The sequence below is a fragment of the Hemitrygon akajei genome, unplaced genomic scaffold, assembly GCF_048418815.1.
Source record: "Hemitrygon akajei unplaced genomic scaffold, sHemAka1.3 Scf000096, whole genome shotgun sequence".
Classification (NCBI taxonomy): Eukaryota; Metazoa; Chordata; class Chondrichthyes; order Myliobatiformes; family Dasyatidae; genus Hemitrygon; species Hemitrygon akajei.
The window spans coordinates 421668-445938 of NW_027331982.1; the positions used below are offsets into that span (position 1 = coordinate 421668).

The 24271-nt window shown below is 51.0% G+C and overlaps 3 protein-coding genes across 3 annotated transcripts in view; 1 reads left to right on the forward strand and 2 right to left on the reverse strand.

The window, feature by feature from the left end:
• LOC140722997 (NACHT, LRR and PYD domains-containing protein 3-like) overlaps nucleotides 1–24271 on the forward strand; it is a 299766-nt gene that overhangs the window by 37938 nt on the left and 237557 nt on the right. The window lies entirely within an intron of this gene.
• The window catches only part of LOC140722996 (NACHT, LRR and PYD domains-containing protein 3-like), a 725328-nt gene that overhangs the window by 662 nt on the left and 700395 nt on the right, over nucleotides 1–24271 (reverse strand). Inside the window, exons 9-11 of the mRNA XM_073037617.1 lie at nucleotides 1617–1703; nucleotides 1291–1461; nucleotides 111–281 (exon numbers count right to left, since the gene is read on the reverse strand). Coding sequence (XP_072893718.1) covers nucleotides 111–281; nucleotides 1291–1461; nucleotides 1617–1703 — 429 coding nt within the window. The remainder of the gene's footprint in view (nucleotides 1–110; nucleotides 282–1290; nucleotides 1462–1616; nucleotides 1704–24271) is intronic.
• LOC140722975 (uncharacterized) overlaps nucleotides 5743–24271 on the reverse strand; it is a 32593-nt gene continuing 14064 nt past the window's right edge. Inside the window, exons 10-11 of the mRNA XM_073037598.1 lie at nucleotides 14185–14769; nucleotides 5743–5765 (exon numbers count right to left, since the gene is read on the reverse strand). Coding sequence (XP_072893699.1) covers nucleotides 5743–5765; nucleotides 14185–14769 — 608 coding nt within the window. The remainder of the gene's footprint in view (nucleotides 5766–14184; nucleotides 14770–24271) is intronic.

Consider the following 24271-nt stretch of genomic DNA (forward strand, 5'->3'; position numbering starts at 1 on the left):
GACTGTACAAATCCCCAGTGTTTATCAGTAACACAATTACTGATCACATTAATATTCGGTGTCAGACACCCAGTGACTGTAAATACAATCTCCCACAGTCTGGTACTTACTCCAGTTTCTGTATTTTACACTCTGGGTTCCTCAGAGCCTCAGACACGAGTTTCACTCCTGAATCTCCCAGTTTATTCTCATTCAGGTTAAGCCCCGTCAGTGATGGGTTTGTACTGAGAGCGGAGGCGAGATCCTTGGCACCAGAATCTGTGAGACCGACATCCCCCAGCCTGGAGATGAGAGAGAGTGAGGGTGAAGGACACAGAGAGACAGAAGACGGTACAAATCCCCAGTGTTTATTGTTACGTACCCGTGACATGTGACAGTGGTACCCTTGTCACGTGACTGGGGTTGAAGTTATACTGGACTTGAGGTAATGGTCTTGTGATGGTGGAGTGATGTCATTTTCCCGCCAGTAGAGGTCATGTGACAGGTTTTTTTTACAGGGTATAAAAGGAAGACCCACCCTGTCAGGTGGGGCAGTTCGTGGCGGGATTTGCCAAGCTGACTTCATGTCCCTGCGTGATTTAATGTGATGACGCAGTTTAGTTGAAAAATGAAGTTTTATATAATGCCTAAAGTTTAAAAGGTCATTGCCAGCGGTTTCTTTGCTGGTGGAGAGTGAAGATAAGAATTTGGAAGTTGAAAATCGAGGAGAATCGATTTTCGACGGTGGATTGGTTTCGACCTTATTTGATCCTCATTCGGAAGGATTTCGTTGACTGTTCTCGTGTTAATCTCCGCTGGGATAGCGGGAGATTGAGAATAGTGTGGAAGAAAAGTCAGTGCCTTAAGCCGTTATATTTCATAAAATTCTTCGTGGGAAAGTTCGCCGCCGGGAGATCGAAGGACAACGACGTGGAAGAGAATTTAAATCGCTTTAAAAAGTCTCTCCTTTTAAATGGACTGTGAGCTTTTGAACTTTCGGCATACCGCTTTAAAGAACTTTTTTTTTCAATACCGCTTTAAGAACTGTTATGCTGCCACGCTATTAAGAACTGTGAATCTGCCGCACAGCAGCTGAATTCCGGTTAAGCTAATGTTTGTTTACTTTTGGGGGGGTTTGTTTTCAGTGTTTAATAAACGTGTTATTTGTTATAAAAACCCTTGCCTATCTCATATATATTTATTGTTGCCTGAATACGTAACATTATCAGTAACACAATTACTGATCACATTAATGTTCAGCGTCAGACACCCAGTAACTGTAAACACAATCTCCCACAGTCTGGTACTTACAACAGTTTCTGTATTTTACACTCTGGGTTCCTCAGAGCCGCAGACACCAGTTTCACGCCTGAATCTCCTAGTTTATTATCACTCAGGTCCAGTTCTGTCAGTGATGTGTTTGTACTGAGAGCGGAGTCGAGATCCTCGGCACCAGAATCTGTGAGACGTACATTGTCCAGCCTGGAGATGAGAGAGAGTGAGGGTGAAGGACACAAAGTGTCAGGAGACGGTACAAATCCCCAGTGTTTATCAGTAACACAATTACTGATCACATTAATGTTCAGTGTCAGACACCCAGTGACTGTAAACACAATCTCCCACAGTCCGGTACTTACCACAGTTTCTGTATTTTACACTCCGGGTTCCTCAGAGCCGCAGACACCAGTTTCACTCCTGAATCTCCCAGGTCATTCCGCCCAAGTCTAAACACAAACAGACAGATTGATGAACAAAGTGATTCAAACCGTGAGTCTCGGGGAATTTCTCTCACTCGGATATTTCAGGAAACATTAAACTCTTCAGTAAATCATTGATCAGAGTTCCCTTCACTGTCAATGTCCCTCACTGCCCAGCTCCAGGGTATTCGCCGAATGTCAGTAATTTCGTCTGTCGGTGTGACCCAGTAAACTCCACATATTCTGTCCCATTCCCCGATGGAGAGCAAAGTGTTCCTGACCGAAATGCAGAAATGTCAATGGGACACAGTGAAATAGACCCACCCGAGCTAAAGGGATGGGGAAGAGACATACCACAGGAGGAAGCGGGATGGGGATGAGAGATCCCACAGGAGGAATGGGGAAGGGGAAGGGAAATCCACCAGGAAGAAAGGTGGTGGGAAGATAAATCACACAGGAGGAAGGAGCACGGGGAAGAGAGATCCGATAGGAAGAGGAGGGACGGGGAAGAGAGATCATACAGGAGGATGGGGGATAAGTAGGAGAAATACCTCAAGAGGAATGGAGATGGGAAAGAGAGATCCCACAGGAAGAGGGAACATGGGAACAGAGGACCCACAGGTGGAAGGGGGATGGAGAAGACAGATCCCATAGGAGGAAGTCGGATGGACGAGAGATCCCGAAGTAGAAAGGCGGATGGGGAAGAGAGATTCCAGAGGAGGAAGGGGAATGGGGAAGAGAAATACCAAGGGAGGAAGGGAGATAAGAAAGACAGATGCCGCAGGAAGAGGGGAATGGGAACAGAGCCGCAAGTGAAGGAAGGGGGATGGTGAAGAGAGATCCCACAGGGAGAAAGGGGGTTTCTAAGATAAATACCAGATGAGGAAGGGTATAGGGAAGAGCAATTTCATAGAAGGGAGATGGGGAAGAGAGATCCCACAGGGGGAAGGGGGATCGGAAAGAGAGACCCACAGGAGGAGGGGGGATGGGAAAGAGAGAGCCCACCGGAGGAAGGGGGTTGGGGAAGAGAGATCCCACAAGAGGAAAGTGTATGGGGAAGGGAATCCCACAGGAGAAAGGGGGATGAGGAAGAGAAATCCAACAGCAGGTTTTTGATGGGGAGGAGAGAGCCCACAACAGGAAGGGGGATGGGGATGGGGCATCCCACAGGAGGATTTCGGATGGACGAGCGATCCCAAAGGAGGAAGGTGGATGGGGAAAAGAGACCTCACAGGAAGTGGGGGGGGGGGGTAGGGAATAGAGGCCGCACTGGAGAAAGGGGGATGGAGAAGAAATCCCACCGGAGGAAGGGAGATGGGGAAGAGAGGTCCAACAGGAGGAAGGGGTATGGCGAAGAGTGATCCCACAGGAGAAAGAGGAATGGGGAAGAGAGATCCCACAGGAGGATTTTGGATGGACGAGTGATCTCAAAGAGGAATGTGGATGGGGATGAGTTATCCCACCGGAGGTAGGGGGACGGGGAAGAGTGATCCCACGGAAGTACGGGGATGGAGGAGAGAGGTCCCACAGGAGGAAGAGAAATGAGAAAGACAGATGCCACAGGAAGAGGGGAATGGGAACAGAGGCCCAAATGCAGGAAGGGGGATGGTGAAGAGAGAGCCCACAGGAGGAAATGGGAAGGGGAAGCTAGATCCCACATAAGATGGGGAAAAGGGAAAATAGACCCCATAGGAGGAAGGTGAATGGGGAAGGGGAAAATAATCGATCCCGCTGGAGGAGTGGGGATGGGGAAGAGAGTACCCAGCGGAGGAAGAGATTTCTCACAGAACAAGGGGGATGGGGAAGAGTGTTCCAACAGCATGAAGTTGATGGGAAAGAGATATCCCACAGGAGGAAGGGGATTGGGAAGAGAGATCCCAAAGGAGGAAGCGAGATGGGGAAGAGAGATCCCACAAGTGGAAGGGGGAAGGGGAAAAGAGATCCCACCGGAGGAATGGGAATGGGGAATAGAGATCCCATAGATGATGGGGCATGGGGAAGAGAGATGATACAGGAGGAAGTGGGTGGGGAAGCGAGATCATACATGAGGTTGGGGGATGAGTAGGAGAGATCCCATAGGAGGAAGAGGGATGGGGAAAATAGATGCCACGGGAGGAAGGGGGATGGGGAAGAGTGATCCCACCCAATGTAGGGGATTGGGAAGAGAGATTCCTCGGGAGGAAGGGGGATGGGGAAGAGTGATTCCACAGGAGGAAGGGGGATGAGGAAAAGAGATCCCACAGGAAGTGGGGGGATGGAAACAGAGCCCCCACAGGAGTAAGGTGATGGGGAACAGAGATCCCACAGTAGGAAATGGGATGGGGAAGAGAGATCCTACAGGAAGGGGTGGGGAAGAGAAATCCCACATGAGGAAGGGGGATGGGGAAGAGAGATCCCACAGGAGGAAGGGGTATGGGGAAGAGAGATCCCACCGGAGGAAGGGGGATGGGGAAGAGAGATCCCACAGGAGGAAGGGGGATGGGGAAGAGAAATACCACAGGAGGAAGGGGGATGGGGAAGAAAGATCCCACAGGAGGAAGGGGGATGGGGAAGAGAGATACCACAGGAGGAAGGGGGATGGGGAAGAGAGATCGCACAGTAGGAAATGGGATGGGGAAGAGAGATCCCACAGGGTGAAAGTGATTGGGGAAGAGAGATCTCACAGGAGTATGGGGGGTGGAGAAGAGAGATTCCACTGTAGGAATGGGGATGAGGAAGAGAGATTCATCAGGAAGAAAGGAGCTGGTGATGAGAGATCCCACAGGAGGAAGGTGTATAGGGAACAGAGAGCCCACAGGAGGAAGGGGTATGGAGAAGAGAGATCCCACAGCAGGAAGGGGGAATGGGGATGAGAGATCCAACAGTTAGAAGGAAGGTGGAGTGGGAACAGAGAGGCCAGAGGATGAAAGGGGAATGGGAAAGCGAGATCCCACAGGTGGATTGCTATCCATGCCACGTGCTAGTGAGGCTAGAAATAGGTAGATAATGCAGCTAAATACGTGGCTGAGGGGATGGTGCATGAGGGAGGGGTTCATGTTTCTGGACAATTGGAATTTCTTCCAGGGGAGGTGGGACCAGTTCGAATTGGACAGTTTGCACCTGAACTGGAGGGAACTAATATCCTTGCCGGTAGGTTAGCAAGTTCTGCTCCGGGGGTTATAAACTAGATTGCAGGGGGAGGGGAACCAGAGTGTTAGAGCAGATAGTGAGGTGGAGGAGGATAAGGGTCATTCGAGGACTACATGTACAGACAGAAATCAAAGGTTTGTACGTGATAGAAATGTTCTCAGGTGTATCTATTTCAATGCAAGTTATATTGTATGGTAAGCCAGATGAGTTCATGTTGTGGATTGGCACATGATTATTTCAACATTATTGCTATTAGTAAGACTTGGTTGCAGGAGGGGCAGGACTGGCAGCTTCATGTTCCGGGGATCTGTTGTTTTAGACGTGATGGGGGGGAGGGATTAAAGGGGGAGGAGGAGTCAGGGAGAATATCACAGCTGTGCGTAGATGCAGTGCTTGTCTACAGAGGCCATATTGGTGCTGAGGAACGGGAAAGGTGTGAGCACACTAATAGGGTTGTATTATAGACCGCCCGACAGGCAGAGAGAATTGGAGGAGCAAATCTGTAGAGAGGTAGCTGACCAATGTAAGAAACAGAAAGTTGTAATCGTAGGGGATTTTAACTTTCCACATATCGACGGGGACATCCACTCTGAGAAAGGGTTAGATGGAGTGGAGTTTGTCAAACGTGTTCAGGAAAGTTTTCTAAATCAATATATTGAGGTGCCAATGAGGGAGGGTGCAGTACCTGATCTCCTATTAGGGAACCTGACAGGTCAGGTGACAGAAGTATGTGTAGGTGAACATTTTGGGTCCAGTGACCATAATGTCATTAGTTTCAAGTTAATTATGGATAAGGATAGGACTGGTCCACGAGTTTAGGTTCTAAATTGGAGAAGGGCCATTTTTGTGGAAATAAGAAAGGATCTAAGAAGAGTGGATAGGGATAAGTTGTTTTCTGACAAGGATGTGTTCAGTAAGTGGAGTTACTGAACTCTGCTTACATCCAGAGTTTGCATGTTCCTGCCAGGATTAAAGGCAAAGTTAACAGGGATAGGGAACCTTGGTTTTCAAGGGATATTGCGGTCTGGTTAAGTAGGTGTTTAGCAAGTATATGCAACAAGGAACAATTGAGATACTTGAAGTGTATAGAAAATATAAGGGAATACTAAAGAAGGAAATCAGGAAGGCAAAAAGACATGAGGTTGTGTTGGCAGATAATGTGAAGGTAAACCCGAAGGGTTTCTACAAGTATATTGAGAGTAAAAGGATTGTAAAGGACAAAATTGGTCCCCGAGAAGATAAGAGTGGTCATCTATATGTGGAGCCTCACGAGATAGGGAAGATCTTAAACAGTTTTTTTTTTTTTGCGTCAGTGTCTACTCAGGAAACTGGCATAGCGGATGTGGAATTAAGGGAAACAAACAGTAGTGTCATGGAATGCGGCCAGTGAGTGAGTCGGCCAGTGAAGGCTTTGACTCGAGAGATTCTGGCAGTTTTGGCAGTTGGACTGTGCAATCAAGACAACCAAGATTTGAATAGCTCAGACTCAGCAGAAAGCAGCTGATTGGGCAATCGAGGTCAGGTGACCAAGCAGTTTGAACAGCTCAAACAAATAAATAGAGGGGTAGCTCAAGCGGAGCGGCCTGTGGAAAGCGGTCAGTGAGTGAGTGGAGATTTGAGGCTTTGACAGGCCTTTACTATGCCTCCTGAGACGGTGATGTGCCTCTCCTGTGAGATGTGGCAGTCTTGGGGGAACTCCCCTCTCCCGCAGAATCACATCTGCCATGTGTATGCGGCTGGGCGATCTGGAAGACCGTTTGAGGAATCTGGAGCAGCAGCTGGATGACCTTCGACTCATAAGGGAGAATGAGGCAGTCATAGATGAGAGTTACAGGAAGGTAGTCACACCTAGGCTGCTGGAAGCAGGTCGTTGGGTGACAGTCCAAGGTGGGAAAGCGAAGGAGAGTAGACAGGTAGTGCAGAGCACCCCTGTAGCTATTCCCCTGAATAATAAGTTTACCGTCCTGGATGCTGTTGATGAGGACAACCGACCAGGTGTGAGCCACGGTGGCAGGGCCTCTGGCACTGAGTCTGACCCTGTGGTGCAGAAGGGTGGGACGGAGAAGAGGAGAGCTGTCATCATTGGAGACTCTATAGTCAGGGGAGCAGACAGCAGATTTTGTGGACGAGAGAAGGACACCCGCATGGTTTGTTGCCTCCCAGGTGCCAGGGTCCGGGATGTCTCTGACCGGGTGCATGACATCCTGGTACGAGAGGGAAAGCAACCAGAAGTCGTGAAACATGTTGGGACCAACGACATCGGCAGGAAGAGGGATGAGGTCCTGAAGTGTGAGTTTCGAGAACTAGGCAGAAGTCTGAAGAACAGGACCTCAAGGGTGGCGTTCTCAGGATTGCAGCCAGTACTACGTGATAGTGATGGGAAGAATTGGAGGAGATGGCAGTTGAATGCGTGGCTGAGGAGTTGGTGCAGGGGGCAGGGTTTTAGATTTTTGGACCATTGGGATCTCTTCTGGGGAAGGTGGGTCCTGTACAGATTGGATGGGTTGCACCTGAACTCGAGGGGGAGCAATATCCTTGCTGGTAGGTTTGCTAGCATGGTTCGGAAGTGTTTAAAATAATTTGCAAGGGGAATGGGACCCGGAGCGATAGAGCAGTGAAAGAAGTGCATGGAGTAAAGCCAGATCTGACATATAGAGAGGCTTTGAGGAAAGAGCAGCAGAATAAAGGGTATAAAGGTAGTAAGGTAGAAGAGCTAAAATGTGTGTACTTCAATGCAAGAAGCATCAGGAACAAAGGTGATGAACTGAGAGCATGGATACATACATGGAATTATGATGTAGTGGCCATTACGGAGACTTGGCTGGCACCAGGACAGGAATGGATTCCCAATATTCCTGGATTTCAGTGCTTTAAAAGGGATAGAGAGGGGGGAAAGGGAGAGGAGGGGTGGCATTACTGGTCAGGGATACTATTACAGCTGCAGAAAAGGTGGGTAATGTAGCAGGATCCTCTTTTGAGTCAGTATGGGTGGAAGTCAAGAACAGGAAGGGAGCAGTTACTCTACTGAGGGTATTCTATAGGCCCCCCTGGTAGCAGCAGAGATACCGAGGAGCAGATTGGAGGCAGATTTTGGAAAGGTGAAAACATAACAGGGCTGTTATCATGGGTGACTTTAACTTAACTAATATTGATTGGCACTTGATTAATTGCAAGGGTTTAGATGGGGAAGAGTTTGTTGCCCCAGGATAGATTCCTGTCACAGTATGATGACAGGCTGACTAAGGGGAATGCCATACTAGATCTAGTATTAGGTAACGAAACGGGTCAGGTCACAGATCTGTCAGTGGGCGAGCATCTGTTGGACAGTGATCACCGCTCCCTGGCCTTTAGCATTATCATGGAAAAGGATAGAATCAGAGAGGACAGGAATTTTTTTAATTGGGGAAGGGCAAATTATGAGGCTATAAGAATAGAACTTGTCGGTGTGAATTGGAATGATGTTTTTGCAGGGAAATGTACTATGGACATGTGGTCGATGTTTAGGGATCTCTTGCAGGATGTTAGGGATAAATCTGTCCCGGTGAGGAAGATAAGGAATGGTAGGGTTAAGGAACCATGGGTGACAAGTGAGGTGGAAAATCTAGTCAGGTGGAAGACTGCAGCATACATGAGGTTTAGGAAGCAAGGAACAGACGGGTCTATTGAGGAAAATAGGGTAGCGAGAAAGGAGCTTAAGAAGGGGCTAAGAAGAGCAAGAAGGCGGCATGAGAGGGCCTTGGCGAGTAGGGTAAAGGAAAACTCCAAGGCATACTTCAATTATGTGAAGAACAAATGTATGACAGGAGTGAAGGTAAGACCGATTAGAGATAAAAGTGGGAATATGTGCCTGGAGGCCGTGGAAGTGAGCGAGGTCCTCAATGAATACTTCTCTTCGGTATTCACCAATGAGAGGGAAGTTGATGACGGTGAGGACAATATGAGTGAGGTTAATGTTCTGGAGCATGTTGATATTACGGGAGAGGAGGTGTTGGAGTTGTTAAAATACATTAGGATGGACAAGTCCATGGGGCCTGATAGAATATTCCCTAGGCTGTTCCACAAGGCAAGGGAAGAGATTGCTGAACCTCTGGCTAGGATCTTTATGTTCTCGTTGTCTACGGGAATGGTACCGGAGGATTGGAGGGAGGCGAATGTTGTCCCCTTGTTCAAAAAAGGTAGTAGGGATAGTCCAGGTAATTGTAGACCAGTGAGCCTTACATCTGTGGTAGAAAGCTGTTGGAAAAGGTTCTTAGAGATAGGATCTATGGGCATTTAGAGAATCATGGTCTGATCAGGGACAGTCAGCTTGGCTTTGTGAAGTGCAGATCGTGCCTAACAAGCCTGATAGAGTTCTTTGAGGAGGTGACCAGGCATATAGATGAGGGTGGTGCAGTGGATGTGATCTACATGGATTTTAGTAAGGCATTTGACAAGGTTCCACACGGTAGGCTTATTCAGAAAGTCAGAAGGCATGGGATCCAGGGAAGTTTGGCCAGGTGGATTCAGAATTGGCTTGCCTGCAGAAGGCAGATGGTCGTGGTGGATGGAATACATTCAGATTGGAGGGTTGTGACTAGTGGTGTCCCACAATGATCTGTTCTGGGACCTCTAATTTTTGTGAATTTTATTATCGACCTGAACGTGGGGGTAGAAGGGTGGATTGGCAAGTTCGCAGGTGACACAAAGGATGGTGGTGTTGTAGATAGTGTAGAGGACTGTCGAAGATTGCCGAGAGACATTGATAGGATGCAGAGGTGGGCTGAGAAGTGGCAGATTGAGTTCAACCCGGAGAAGTGTGAGATGGTACACTTTGGGAGGACAAACTCCAAGGCAGAGTACAAAGTAAATGGCAGGATACTTTGTAGTGTGGTGGAGCAAAGGGATCTGGGGGTACATGTCCACAGATCCCTGAAAGTTGCCTCGCTGGTAGATAGGGTAGTTAAGAAAGCTTATGGGGTGTTAGCTTTCATAAGTCAAGGGATAAAGTTTAAGAGACGTGATGTAATGATGCAGCTCTATAAAACTCTAGTTAGGCCACACTTGGAGCAGTATGTCCAGTTCTGTTCGCCTCACTATAGGAAGGATGTGGAAGCATTGGAAAGGGTACAGAGAAGATTTACCAGGATGCTGCCTGATTTTGAGAGTATGGATTACGATCAGAGATTAAGGGAGCTAGGGCTTTACTCTTTGGAGAGAAGGAGGATGAGAGGAGACATGATAGAGGTGTACAAGATATTAAGAGGAATAGACAGAGTGGACAGCCAGCACCTCTACTCCAGGGCACCACTGCTCAGTACAAGAGGACATGGCTTTAGGGGAGGGAAGTTCAAGCGGGATATTGGAGGAAGGTTTTTCACTCAGAGAGTGGTTGGTGCGTGGAATGCACTGCCTGAGTCAGTGGTGGAGGCAGATACACTAGTGCAGTTTAAGAGACTACTAGACAGGTATATGGAGGAATTTAAGGAGGGGTGTTATATGGGAGGCAGGATTTGAGGGTCGGCAGAACATTGTGGGCCGAAGGGCCTGCAATGTGCTGTACTATTCTATGTTCTATTGAACATTTAGAGATTAAAGAGGAGGAGGTGCTTGCTGCCTTACAGTGAATAAAGGTAAATAAATCCCCCAGGTCTAACATGATATTTTCTTGGACCTTGAGAGAGACTAGTGTAGAAATTGCAGGGGTCCTGACAGAGATATTTAAAATGTCCTTCACCGCAGGTGTGGTACCGGAGGATTGGTGGGTAGCTCATGTTGTTCCGTTGTTTGAAAAAGGCTCCATAAGTACACCAGTTAATTACAGTCCAGTGAGCCTGACATCGGTATTAGGTAAATTATTGGAAGGCATTCTGAGAGATCAGATATACAAGGATTTGGACAACCAAGGGCTGATTAAAGATAGTCAGCATGGCTTTTTTCATGGCAGATTGTGTTTAATGAATCCTGTAGTATTTTTCGAGAAGGTTACCAAGAATGCACATGAAGGAAAGGCTGTGGATGTTGTCTACATGAACTTTAGTAAGGCTTTTGACAAGGTCCCACATGGGAAGTAAGTTCAGAACGTTCAGACAGTAGGTATCCATGGAGAGGTTGTAGAGTGGATTCAAAATTGGCTGTGTGGGAGAAGACAGAGAGTGGTAGTGGATGATTGCTTCTCAGACGGAGGCCTGTGACTAGTGGTATGTCTCAGGGATCTGTGCTGGGACCATTGTTGTTTGTTGTCTATATCAATGATCTAGATGATAGTGTTATGAATTGGATCAGCAAGTTTGCTGATGACACTAAGATTGGAGGCGTTGTGGACAGTGAGGAAGGCTTTCAAAGCTTGCAGAGGGATCTGGACCAACTGGAAAAAATGGGCCAAAAAATGGCAGATGGAATTTAATGCAGACAAGTGTGAGGTGTTGCATTTTGGAAGGACAAATCAAGGTAGGACATACACAGTAAATGCTAGGGCACTGAGGAGTGCGGAGGAATAAAGGGATCTGGGAGTTCGGATACATAATTCCCTGAAAGTTTCCCTGAAACCCTATTGGCCTACATCACAGGCAGATTGGGTTGTAAAGAAGGCTTTTGGCATCCTGGCATTCATATATCAAAGTACTGAGTATAGGAGTTGGGATGTTATGGTGAGGTTGTATAAGGCATTGGTGAGGCCAGATTTGGAGTACTGTGTGCAGTTCTGGTCACTGAACTATAGAAAGGATATCAGTAAGACTGAAAGTGTGCAGAAAAGATTTGCTAGGATGTTGCCAGCTCTTCAGGAGTTGAGTTGCAAGGAAAGAATGAACAGGTTAGGACTTTATTCCTTGGAGCGCAGAAGAATGAGGGGGAATTTGATAGGTTTACAAAATTACGAGGGGCATAGACAGGGTAAATGCGAATAGGCTCTTTCCACATAGATTAGGAGAGATAAATATGAGAAGACATGGCTTCAGCGTGAAAGGGGAAAGGTTCAGGGGGAGCATTAGGAGGAACTTCTTCATTCAGAGGGTGGTGAGAGTGTGGAAAGAGCTGCCATCTGATGTGGAAAATGTGGACTCATTCTTAAGTTTTAAGAGTAAATCTGATAGATGCATGGATGGGAGAGGTCTGGAGGGTTATGGACTGGGTGCAGGTCAATGGGACTAGCGGAATAAAGTTTTCGCACACAGCAGAAGGGCCGAATGGCTTGTTTTCTGTGCTGTAGTGTTCTATGATTTTACGATTCTATGAAGGAATATGGGAAGGACAGTTCCCACAGGCGGAAGGGGGATGGGGCAGAGAGATCCCACAGGAGGAAGGGGAATGGGGAGGAGAGTTCCCACAGGAGGAGGGGGGATGGGGTAGAGAGATCCCACAGCAGAAAAGGGGATGAGGAGGAGATTTCCCACAGGATGAAGGGGGATGGCAAAGAGAAATCCCACAGGCGGATGGGGGATGGGGAAAAGAGAACCCACAGGAGAAAGGGGAATGGGGAAGAGAGATCATACGGAAAGAAGGGGGATGGGCAAGAAAGATCCCACTGGAAGGGGGTGGGAAAAAGACATGTCACTGGAGGATGAGGAAAGGGTAATAGAGAGCTCACAGGAGGAATGGGGATTGGGATGAGATCCCTAAGAATCGAAGGGGGATTGGGATGAAACGTCCCACAGGAGGATTCTAAGGCTAAACAACAATCCTACAAGACGAGAGGATGCAGAAATTTTTTTGTACGTGTGTGTTGGGTCTGAACAGAGACCCAGAGGAGATGCGCCCTGGCTCTCTGCATAACTGTTAGTGAGCAAAGCCACACACGGGAAGGACAGTGGGAGGACAATCTCACAATGGTATTTCTTTCCTTCTCACTGGGACAGTCTGCTGACGGTCTCTTGTCCCTCACCGGGAAGGGGGTGTGAATCTCTGACCCACCTGCTGCAGTCAGTGTCGGTCTGGGTGTCAGTAACAGTGAGAAGGAACATTGTCAATGGAAGTGTCACAGGCAGAGAGAAACACAGCCATTCCTGTGATTTACTACCATTAAACTAATAGCCGTTGTTCACTGATCTGATGAAGTCTTCAACATCCCTTCACAAGGAACCACAGAACCCTCCCGTCCTTGGGGAATTACTGACCGATCCCCTGGTAATTGGTCACAGTTCATCACAATCTGATTTATCACAGTTTAACCCAAATACCTTTACATTGAAGCAACACAATGAGACAGTTTCACAGTTCAGAGTGAGAGATAAATCAAGTTACCTCAACTCCTGGCACTTGTGCAGACCGGGTCCCAGCCGCTGGATTCCTTCACACTGAATGTGGCACTTCTGTAGATCGAGGTGTGTTATTGTATCACAGAGTCCGATTACATAAGACAGGATCGCGCAGTCAATCGGGGTCAGTGTCATTCCACGGAATGAAAGTGTTTCCACTGATCCCAGTGAGGCCTGGGCCAGTCCACGATTCTGAGACTCAAACAGGTAGTGCAATGTGTTCAGGAGGCTCCTTTTACCAGCTTCACTCTCAGTGTTTCTACTCTGGCGTTTAACCTCCTCCTTCACCCAGTCAATCACCCGGCAGGTTGTTTCATGAGGAAATGGACCCAGAAACTCCTCCAGGCCCCGAGCTGTCATTGGGGAAGAGAGACCAGCAACAAAACGGAGAAATACCTCAAATCGCCCATCTGTTGTGTTGTGGACTTCAGTGAGGAATTTCAGGATATCCACGGGATGTGGATTCAGGAATTGTGCGACTGCAGCTACAAACTCTTGGATGGTGAGGTGTGGGAATGTGTACACCACGCTCCGGGCAGAATCCTCTCTCTCCAAAAGCTCCATCAGGAACCCGGACAGGAACTGGGAAGGCTGCAGATTGTGCTTGATCAAATCTCCATCTGTAAACACAATCTTCCTCCTGGACACTCCTCTGAAGGCCATCTGACCAACCCTGAGTAACACATCACGGGGGTTCTCACTCTCACGGCTGTGGTTTTTCAGGATGTTGTAAATATAGTAGGAGTACAGTTGAGTGATGGTCTTGGGAATACGCTGCGGGTCCCTGACTCTTTGTGTGAAGAAGGGACCCAGTGCCAGAGCAAGGATCCAGCAGTAGGAGGGGTTGTAGCTCATGGTGTACAGGATCTCATTCTCCTTCACGTGTTTGAAAACAGCTTCCGCAACCGTCTGATCTTCAAAATGTCTGATGAAATATTTCTTCCGTTCCTCACCAGAAAATCCAAGGATTTCAGTTTGGATACTGATCTCAGCCTTTTCCAATAAATGTAACGCAGTGGGACGGGTGGTCACCAGCACTGAACACCCGGGGAGCAGCTTGCCCTGGATTAAACTGTACACAAAGTCAGACACCTTGCACTTGAATTCAGGATCTGTGCATGTGGATCGAGCTTCTGTGCCTCTCCAACTGTCCGGAAAGTCAATTATGTCATTGAATTCATCCAAACCATCAAATATAAACAACAATCCCTCTGGGTTCTTCCAGACCTCTCTCAGGATATTCCCAAAGTAAGGATACTGATTCAGAATCAGTTCCTTCAGGTTTATTCTGCAGTTAATGGAGTTTAAATCCCGGAATTTGAAACTGAAGACAAACTGGAATTGTTGGTATATTTTCCCCGTGGCCCAGTCATAAACAATCTTTTGTACCATTGTTGTTTTCCCGATCCCCGGGACTCCGGCCACTGTGGCTGAACATCCGCGGATCTTTTGGCCCCATATGCTATTTGAGTATTTTCTCTGAAACAGATGTTCTGTGCTGATTTTCTCCAGCTCTCTCTGCAGATGCTTTTCTCTCCACTCCTCGTGGTCTCTGCCTCTTGCCAGCAGCTCATGTTCCACCAGTGTCCAATCTCGAACAGTAGAAATGACCGTGAGCTCAGCGTATCGATCAACCAGCTGGAAAACCTTCACCTTTTCCCTCATCAGGATCGTGTTCACTCTCAGTGTTTCAGTTTGTGCCCGCAGAGTCTCCTTGTGTTTCTGTTGAACATCTTCCATGGGAACAGACAGTGGACAAACTGTCAGATGCCTCAACTCAGAACTCAGTATTTAATCACACAAGAGTTAGCTCAAAGCTGTTGCATTAATGGATTCATCAATGGATGCTCGTTCAGTACAGTAAATTTTGATTAACAGACCGCTGACTGGACAGAGAGGCCTGGTCCAGATAAACACCAGGTCATCACATTTCCACATTAATTGTGCTGTGAAGGAGAGTATTTTCCTGGTAGTTTACTGTCCCCCGACTGTCCCGTACTGGATAAACTCCCACTACTGCCACAGATATCATTGCTCCTGAGGAAGCATCTTTTAATCCCCAGTGTTGATGTGGCGTATCGAGATAGAGAAGAGGGTGGTGGGCATTCTGTCAAAGAAACAGGTCGGAGAATCACAGCTCCCCCTCCCCTCTCACTGAATCAAAGTACAAAGAAGTAGCTTTGCTGATCAGAACATGCACTGTGGGTGGGTGGGGTGCGTGGGATCTCAAAGTGTGTTCAAAACCTATCAGGGGTATTTGGGGTTTTGCACTGTGTCTGGCCTCTGCCAGGGATGTATGGGGAAGGCACAGTGTGTCGGGAACCTGTCAGATTTGTGTGGGGTCTCACAGAGTGTCAGGACCCTGCCAGGTTTGTGTGGGGTCTAACAGTGCGTCAGTATCCTGTCAGGGGCGTATGGGGTCCCACAGTGTATCAGGACACTGTCAGGGGTGTATGGGGTCTTACAGGTTGTCAGCGCCCTACCTGGCATGTGTGGGGTCTCACAGTGTGTCAGGACCCTGTCAGGGGTGTGTTGGGTATCACAGTGTGTCAGGACCCTGTCAGGGTTGTGTGGAGTCTCGTAGTGTGTCAGGAACCTGTTTAGGAGTGTGAGGGGTCTCAGAGTGTGTCAGGACCCTGTCAGGGGTGTGTTGGGTATCACACTGTGTCAGGACCCTGTCAGGGGTGTGTGGGGTCTCACAGTGTGTCAGGACCCTGTCAGGGTTGTGTGGAGTCTCGTAGTGTGTCAGGAACCTGTTTAGGAGTGTGAGGGGTCTCAGAGTGTGTCAGTATCCGGTTAGGAGCGTGGGGTCTCACATCCTGTCAGGACAGTGTCAGGGGTGTGTGGGGTCTCACGCTGTTTCAGGATCATACCAGGTGTGTGGGGGGTCTCACAGTGTGTCAGGACCCTGTCAGGGGTCTGTGGGGTCTCAGTGTGTGTCAGGACCCTGTCAGGGGTGTGTGGGGTCTCACAGTGTGTCAGGACCCTGTCAGGAGTGTGTGGGGTCTCACAGTGTGTCAGGAGCCTGTCATGGGTGTGTGGGGTCTCCGTGTGTGTCAGGACCCTGTCAAGGGTGTGTGGGGTCTCACCGTGTGTCAGGACCCTGTCAGGGGTGTGTGGGGTCTCAGTGTGTGTCAGGACCCTGTCATGGGTGTGTGGGGTCTCAGTGTGTGTCAGGACCCTGTCAAGGGTGTGTGGGATCTCACAGTGTGTCAGTACCCTGTCAGGGGTGTGTGGGGTCTCACGGTGTGTCAGGACCCTGTCAGGGGTGTGTGGGGAGTCACAGTGTGGCAGGACCCTGTCAGGGGTGTGTGGGGAGTCACAGTGTGTCAGGACCCTGTCAGGGGTGTGTGGGGTCTCAGTGTGTGTCAGGATCCTGTCAAAGGGTGTGTGGGGTCTCACAGTGTGTCAGTACCCTGTCAGGGGTGTGTGGGGTCTCAGTGTGTGTCAGGATCCTGTCAGGGGTGTGTGGGGTCTCACAGTGTGTCAGTACCCTGTCAGGGGTGTGTGGGGTCTCACAGTGTGTCAGGACCCTGTCAGGGGTGTGTGGGGAGTCACAGTGTAGCAGGACCCTGTCAGGGGTGTGTGGGGAGTCACAGTGTGTCAGGACCCTGTCAGGGGTGTGTGGGGTTTCACAGTGTGTCAGGAGCCTGTCATGGGTGTGTGGGGTCTCAGTGTGTGTCAGGACCCTGTCAAGGGTGTGTGGGGTCTCACAGTGTGTCAGGACCCTGTCAGGGGTGTGTGGGGACTCACAGTGTGTCAGGACCCTGTCAGGGTTATGTGGGGTCTCACAGTGTGTCAGGACCCTGTCAGGGGTGTGTGGGGTCTCACAGTGTGTCAGGAGCCTGTCATGGGTGTGTGGGGTCTCACAGTGTGTCAGGACCCTGTCAGGGGTGTGTGGGGTCTCACAGTGTGTCAGGACCCTGTCAGGGGTGTGTGGGGTCTCACAGTGTGTTAGGACCCTGTCAGGGGTGTGTCTGGGGTCTCACAGTTTGTCAGGATCCTGCCAGGAGTGTATGAGGTCTCACGGTTTGTCAATTGATAATAGACAATAGGTGCAGGTGTAGGCAATTCAGCCTTTTGATCCAGCATCTCCATTCAATGTGATCATGGCTGATCATCCACAATCAGTACCCTGTTCCCACCTTCTTCCCATATCCCTTGACTCCGCAATCTTTAAGAGCTCTATCTAACTCTTTCTTGAAAACATCCAGAGAACTGGCCTCCACTGCCTTCTGAAGCAGAGCATTCCATAGATCCATAACTCTCTGGGTGAAAATGTTTTTCCTCAACTCTCATCTAAATGCTCTACCCCTTATTGTTATCTGTGGCCTCGGGAACATGTTTCCTGTCTCTAGCGTGTCCAATCCCTTAAAAATCCTATATGTTTCAATCTGATTCGCTCGCATCCTTCTAGATTCCAGTGTATCAGGACCTTATCAGGTGTGTGTGGGATGTCATGGTGTATCAGGAAACTGTCAGGGGAGTGTCGCGTCTGACAGTGTCTCAGGAACCTGTCAGGTGTGTCTAGTGTCTCACAGCATGTCGGGACCCTGGCGGGGTGGTGGGGAGTGGGTTCTCAAAATGTGTCGACACCGTGTCAGGGGTGTGTGGGGTCTCACAGTGTGTCGGGACCCTGTCAGGAGTGTGTGGGGTCTCACAGTGTGTCACGACCCTGTCAGGGGAGTGTGGGGTCTCACAGTGTGTCAGGAACCTGTCAGGGGAGTGTGGGGTCTCACAGTGTGTCACGACCCTGGCAAGTGTATGTGGGGTCTCAATGTGTGTCAGGACCCTGTCAGGGGTGTGTGGGGTCTCAATGTGTGTCAGGACCCTGTCAGGGGTGTGTGGGGTCTCACAGTGTGTCAGGACCCTGCCAGGGGTGTGTGGGGTCTCACAGTGTGTCGGGGCCCTGTCAGGGTTGTATGGGGTCTCACCGTGTGTCAGGACCGTGTCATGGGTATGTGGGGTCTCACAGTGTGTCGGGGCCCTGTCAGGGGTGTATGGGGTCTCACCGTGTGTCAGGACCGTGTCATGGGTATGTGGGGTCTCACAGTGTGTCGGGGCCCTGTCAGGGGTGTATGGGGTCTCACCGTGTGTCAGGACCGTGTCATGGGTATGTGGGGTCTCACAGTGTGTCGGGGCCCTGTCAGGGTTGTATGGGGTCTCACCGTGTGTCAGGACCGTGTCATGGGTATGTGGGGTCTCACAGTGTGTCGGGGCCCTGTCAGGGTTGTGTGGGGTCTCACAGTGTGTCGGGGCCCTGTCAGGGTTGTGTGGGGTCTCACAGTGTGTCAGGACCCTGTCAGGGGTGTGTGGGGAGTCACAGTGTGTCAGGACCCTGTCAGGGGTGTGTGGGGTTTCACAGTGTGTCAGGAGCCTGTCATGGGTGTGTGGGGTCTCAGTGTGTGTCAGGACCCTGTCAAGGGTGTGTGGGGTCTCACAGTGTGTCAGGACCCTGTCAGGGGTGTGTGGGGACTCACAGTGTGTCAGGACCCTGTCAGGGTTGTGTGGGGTCTCACAGTGTGTCAGGACCCTGTCAGGGGTGTGTGGGGTCTCACAGTGTGTCAGGAGCCTGTCATGGGTGTGTGGGGTCTCACAGTGTGTCAGGACCCTGTCAGGGGTGTGTGGGGTCTCACAGTGTGTCAGGACCCTGTCAGGGGTGTGTGGGGACTCACAGTGTGTCAGGACCCTGTCAGGGTTGTGTGGGGTCTCACAGCGTGTCAGGACCCTGTCAGGGGTGTGTGGGGTCTCACAGTGTGTCAGGAGCCTGTCATGGGTGTGTGGGGTCTCACAGTGTGTCAGGACCCTGTCAGGGGTGTGTGGGGTCTCACAGTGTGTCAGGACCCTGTCAGGGGTGTGTGGGGTCTCACAGTGTGTTAGGACCCTGTCAGGGGTGTGTCTGGGGTCTCACAGTTTGTCAGGATCCTGCCAGGAGTGTATGAGGTCTCACGGTTTGTCAATTGATAATAGACAATAGGTGCAGGTGTAGGCAATTCAGCCTTTTGATCCAGCATCTCCATTCAATGTGATCATGGCTGATCATCCACAATCAGTACCCTGTTCCCACCTTCTTCCCATATCCCTTGACTCCGCAATCTTTAAGAGCTCTATCTAACTCTTTCTTGAAAACATCCAGAGAACTGGCCTCCACTGCCTTCTGAAGCAGAGCATTCCATAGATCCATAACTCTCTGGGTGAAAATGTTTTTCCTCAACTCTCATCTAAATGCTCTACCCCTTATTGTTATCTGTGGCCTCGGGAACATGTTTCCTGTCTCTAGCGTGTCCAATCCCTTAAAAATCCTATATGTTTCAATCTGATTCGCTCGCATCCTTCTAGATTCCAGTGTATCAGGACCTTATCAGGTGTGTGTGGGATGTCATGGTGTATCAGGAAACTGTCAGGGGAGTGTCGCGTCTGACAGTGTCTCAGGAACCTGTCAGGTGTGTCTAGTGTCTCACAGCATGTCGGGACCCTGGCGGGGTGGTGGGGAGTGGGTTCTCAAAATGTGTCGACACCGTGTCAGGGGTGTGTGGGGTCTCACAGTGTGTCGGGACCCTGTCAGGAGTGTGTGGGGTCTCACAGTGTGTCACGACCCTGTCAGGGGAGTGTGGGGTCTCACAGTGTGTCAGGAACCTGTCAGGGGAGTGTGGGGTCTCACAGTGTGTCACGACCCTGGCAAGTGTATGTGGGGTCTCAATGTGTGTCAGGACCCTGTCAGGGGTGTGTGGGGTCTCAATGTGTGTCAGGACCCTGTCAGGGGTGTGTGGGGTCTCACAGTGTGTCAGGACCCTGCCAGGGGTGTGTGGGGTCTCACAGTGTGTCAGGACCCTGACAGGGGTGTATGGGGTCTCACAGTGTGTCGGGGCCCTGTCAGGGGTGTATGGGGTCTCACAGTGTGTCAGGACCCTGCCAGGGGTGTGTGGTGTCTCACAGTGTGTCGGGGCCCTGTCAGGGGTGTATGGGGTCTCACCGTGTGTCAGGACCGTGTCATGGGTATGTGGGGTCTCACAGTGTGTCGGGGCCCTGTCAGGGGTGTATGGGGTCTCACCGTGTGTCAGGACCGTGTCATGGGTATGTGGGGTCTCACAGTGTGTCGGGGCCCTGTCAGGGGTGTATGGGGTCTCACCGTGTGTCAGGACCGTGTCATGGGTATGTGGGGTCTCACAGTGTGTCGGGGCCCTGTCAGGGTTGTATGGGGTCTCACCGTGTGTCAGGACCGTGTCATGGGTATGTGGGGTCTCACAGTGTGTCGGGGCCCTGTCAGGGTTGTGTGGGGTCTCACAGTGTGTCGGGGCCCTGTCAGGGTTGTGTGGGGTCTCACAGTGTGTCAGGACCCTGTCAGGGGTGTGTGGGGAGTCACAGTGTGTCAGGACCCTGTCAGGGGTGTGTGGGGTTTCACAGTGTGTCAGGAGCCTGTCATGGGTGTGTGGGGTCTCAGTGTGTGTCAGGACCCTGTCAAGGGTGTGTGGGGTCTCACAGTGTGTCAGGACCCTGTCAGGGGTGTGTGGGGACTCACAGTGTGTCAGGACCCTGTCAGGGTTGTGTGGGGTCTCACAGTGTGTCAGGACCCTGTCAGGGGTGTGTGGGGTCTCACAGTGTGTCAGGAGCCTGTCATGGGTGTGTGGGGTCTCACAGTGTGTCAGGACCCTGTCAGGGGTGTGTGGGGTCTCACAGTGTGTCAGGACCCTGTCAGGGGTGTGTGGGGACTCACAGTGTGTCAGGACCCTGTCAGGGTTGTGTGGGGTCTCACAGCGTGTCAGGACCCTGTCAGGGGTGTGTGGGGTCTCACAGTGTGTCAGGAGCCTGTCATGGGTGTGTGGGGTCTCACAGTGTGTCAGGACCCTGTCAGGGGTGTGTGGGGTCTCACAGTGTGTCAGGACCCTGTCAGGGGTGTGTGGGGTCTCACAGTGTGTTAGGACCCTGTCAGGGGTGTGTCTGGGGTCTCACAGTTTGTCAGGATCCTGCCAGGAGTGTATGAGGTCTCACGGTTTGTCAATTGATAATAGACAATAGGTGCAGGTGTAGGCAATTCAGCCTTTTGATCCAGCATCTCCATTCAATGTGATCATGGCTGATCATCCACAATCAGTACCCTGTTCCCACCTTCTTCCCATATCCCTTGACTCCGCAATCTTTAAGAGCTCTATCTAACTCTTTCTTGAAAACATCCAGAGAACTGGCCTCCACTGCCTTCTGAAGCAGAGCATTCCATAGATCCATAACTCTCTGGGTGAAAATGTTTTTCCTCAACTCTCATCTAAATGCTCTACCCCTTATTGTTATCTGTGGCCTCGGGAACATGTTTCCTGTCTCTAGCGTGTCCAATCCCTTAAAAATCCTATATGTTTCAATCTGATTCGCTCGCATCCTTCTAGATTCCAGTGTATCAGGACCTTATCAGGTGTGTGTGGGATGTCATGGTGTATCAGGAAACTGTCAGGGGAGTGTCGCGTCTGACAGTGTCTCAGGAACCTGTCAGGTGTGTCTAGTGTCTCACAGCATGTCGGGACCCTGGCGGGGTGGTGGGGAGTGGGTTCTCAAAATGTGTCGACACCGTGTCAGGGGTGTGTGGGGTCTCACAGTGTGTCGGGACCCTGTCAGGAGTGTGTGGGGTCTCACAGTGTGTCACGACCCTGTCAGGGGAGTGTGGGGTCTCACAGTGTGTCAGGAACCTGTCAGGGGAGTGTGGGGTCTCACAGTGTGTCACGACCCTGGCAAGTGTATGTGGGGTCTCAATGTGTGTCAGGACCCTGTCAGGGGTGTGTGGGGTCTCAATGTGTGTCAGGACCCTGTCAGGGGTGTGTGGGGTCTCACAGTGTGTCAGGACCCTGCCAGGGGTGTGTGGGGTCTCACAGTGTGTCGGGGCCCTGTCAGGGTTGTATGGGGTCTCACCGTGTGTCAGGACCGTGTCATGGGTATGTGGGGTCTCACAGTGTGTCGGGGCCCTGTCAGGGGTGTATGGGGTCTCACCGTGTGTCAGGACCGTGTCATGGGTATGTGGGGTCTCACAGTGTGTCGGGGCCCTGTCAGGGGTGTATGGGGTCTCACCGTGTGTCAGGACCGTGTCATGGGTATGTGGGGTCTCACAGTGTGTCGGGGCCCTGTCAGGGTTGTATGGGGTCTCACCGTGTGTCAGGACCGTGTCATGGGTATGTGGGGTCTCACAGTGTGTCGGGGCCCTGTCAGGGTTGTGTGGGGTCTCACAGTGTGTCGGGGCCCTGTCAGGGTTGTGTGGGGTCTCACAGTGTGTCAGGACCCTGTCAGGGGTGTGTGGGGAGTCACAGTGTGTCAGGACCCTGTCAGGGGTGTGTGGGGTTTCACAGTGTGTCAGGAGCCTGTCATGGGTGTGTGGGGTCTCAGTGTGTGTCAGGACCCTGTCAAGGGTGTGTGGGGTCTCACAGTGTGTCAGGACCCTGTCAGGGGTGTGTGGGGACTCACAGTGTGTCAGGACCCTGTCAGGGTTGTGTGGGGTCTCACAGTGTGTCAGGACCCTGTCAGGGGTGTGTGTGGTCTCACAGTGTGTCAGGAGCCTGTCATGGGTGTGTGGGGTCTCACAGTGTGTCAGGACCCTGTCAGGGGTGTGTGAGGTCTCACAGTGTGTCAGGACCCTGTCAGGGGTGTGTGGGGTCTCACAGTGTGTTAGGACCCTGTCAGGGGTGTGTCTGGGGTCTCACAGTTTGTCAGGATCCTGCCAGGAGTGTATGAGGTCTCACGGTTTGTCAATTGATAATAGACAATAGGTGCAGGTGTAGGCAATTCAGCCTTTTGATCCAGCATCTCCATTCAATGTGATCATGGCTGATCATCCACAATCAGTACCCTGTTCCCACCTTCTTCCCATATCCCTTGACTCCGCAATCTTTAAGAGCTCTATCTAACTCTTTCTTGAAAACATCCAGAGAACTGGCCTCCACTGCCTTCTGAAGCAGAGCATTCCATAGATCCATAACTCTCTGGGTGAAAATGTTTTTCCTCAACTCTCATCTAAATGCTCTACCCCTTATTGTTATCTGTGGCCTCGGGAACATGTTTCCTGTCTCTAGCGTGTCCAATCCCTTAAAAATCCTATATGTTTCAATCTGATTCGCTCGCATCCTTCTAGATTCCAGTGTATCAGGACCTTATCAGGTGTGTGTGGGATGTCATGGTGTATCAGGAAACTGTCAGGGGAGTGTCGCGTCTGACAGTGTCTCAGGAACCTGTCAGGTGTGTCTAGTGTCTCACAGCATGTCGGGACCCTGGCGGGGTGGTGGGGAGTGGGTTCTCAAAATGTGTCGACACCGTGTCAGGGGTGTGTGGGGTCTCACAGTGTGTCGGGACCCTGTCAGGAGTGTGTGGGGTCTCACAGTGTGTCAGGACCCTGTCAGGGGAGTGTGGGGTCTCACAGTGTGTCAGGAACCTGTCAGGGGAGTGTGGGGTCTCAATGTGTGTCAGGACCCTGTCAGGGGTGTGTGGGGTCTCAATGTGTGTCAGGACCCTGTCAGGGGTGTGTGGGGTCTCACAGTGTGTCAGGACCCTGCCAGGGGTGTGTGGGGTCTCACAGTGTGTCGGGGCCCTGTCAGGTGTGTGTGGTGTCTCACAGTGTGTCAGGACCGTGTCATGGGTATGTGGGGTCTCACAGTGTGTCGGGGCCCTGTCAGGGTTGTATGGGGTCTCACCGTGTGTCAGGACCGTGTCATGGGTATGTGGGGTCTCACAGTGTGTCGGGGCCCTGTCAGGGTTGTATGGGGTCTCACCGTGTGTCAGGACCGTGTCATGGGTATGTTGGGACTCACAGTGTGTCAGGACCCTGTCAGGGTTGTGTGGGGTCTCACAGTGTGTCGGGGCCCTGTCAGGGTTGTGTGGGGTCTCACAGTGTGTCAGGAACCTGTCAGTGGTGTGTGGGGTCTCACAGTGTGTCACGACCCTGTCAGGGGAGTGTGGGGTCTCACAGTGTGTCAGGAACCTGTCAGGGGAGTGTGGGGTCTCAATGTGTGTCAGGACCCTGTCAGGGGTGTGTGGGGTCTCAATGTGTGTCAGGACCCTGTCAGGGGTGTGTGGGGTCTCACAGTGTGTCAGGACCCTGCCAGGGGTGTGTGGGGTCTCACAGTGTGTCGGGGCCCTGTCAGGGGTGTATGGGGTCTCACCGTGTGTCAGGACCGTGTCATGGGTATGTGGGGTCTCACAGTGTGTCGGGGCCCTGTCAGGGGTGTATGGGGTCTCACCGTGTGTCAGGACCGTGTCATGGGTATG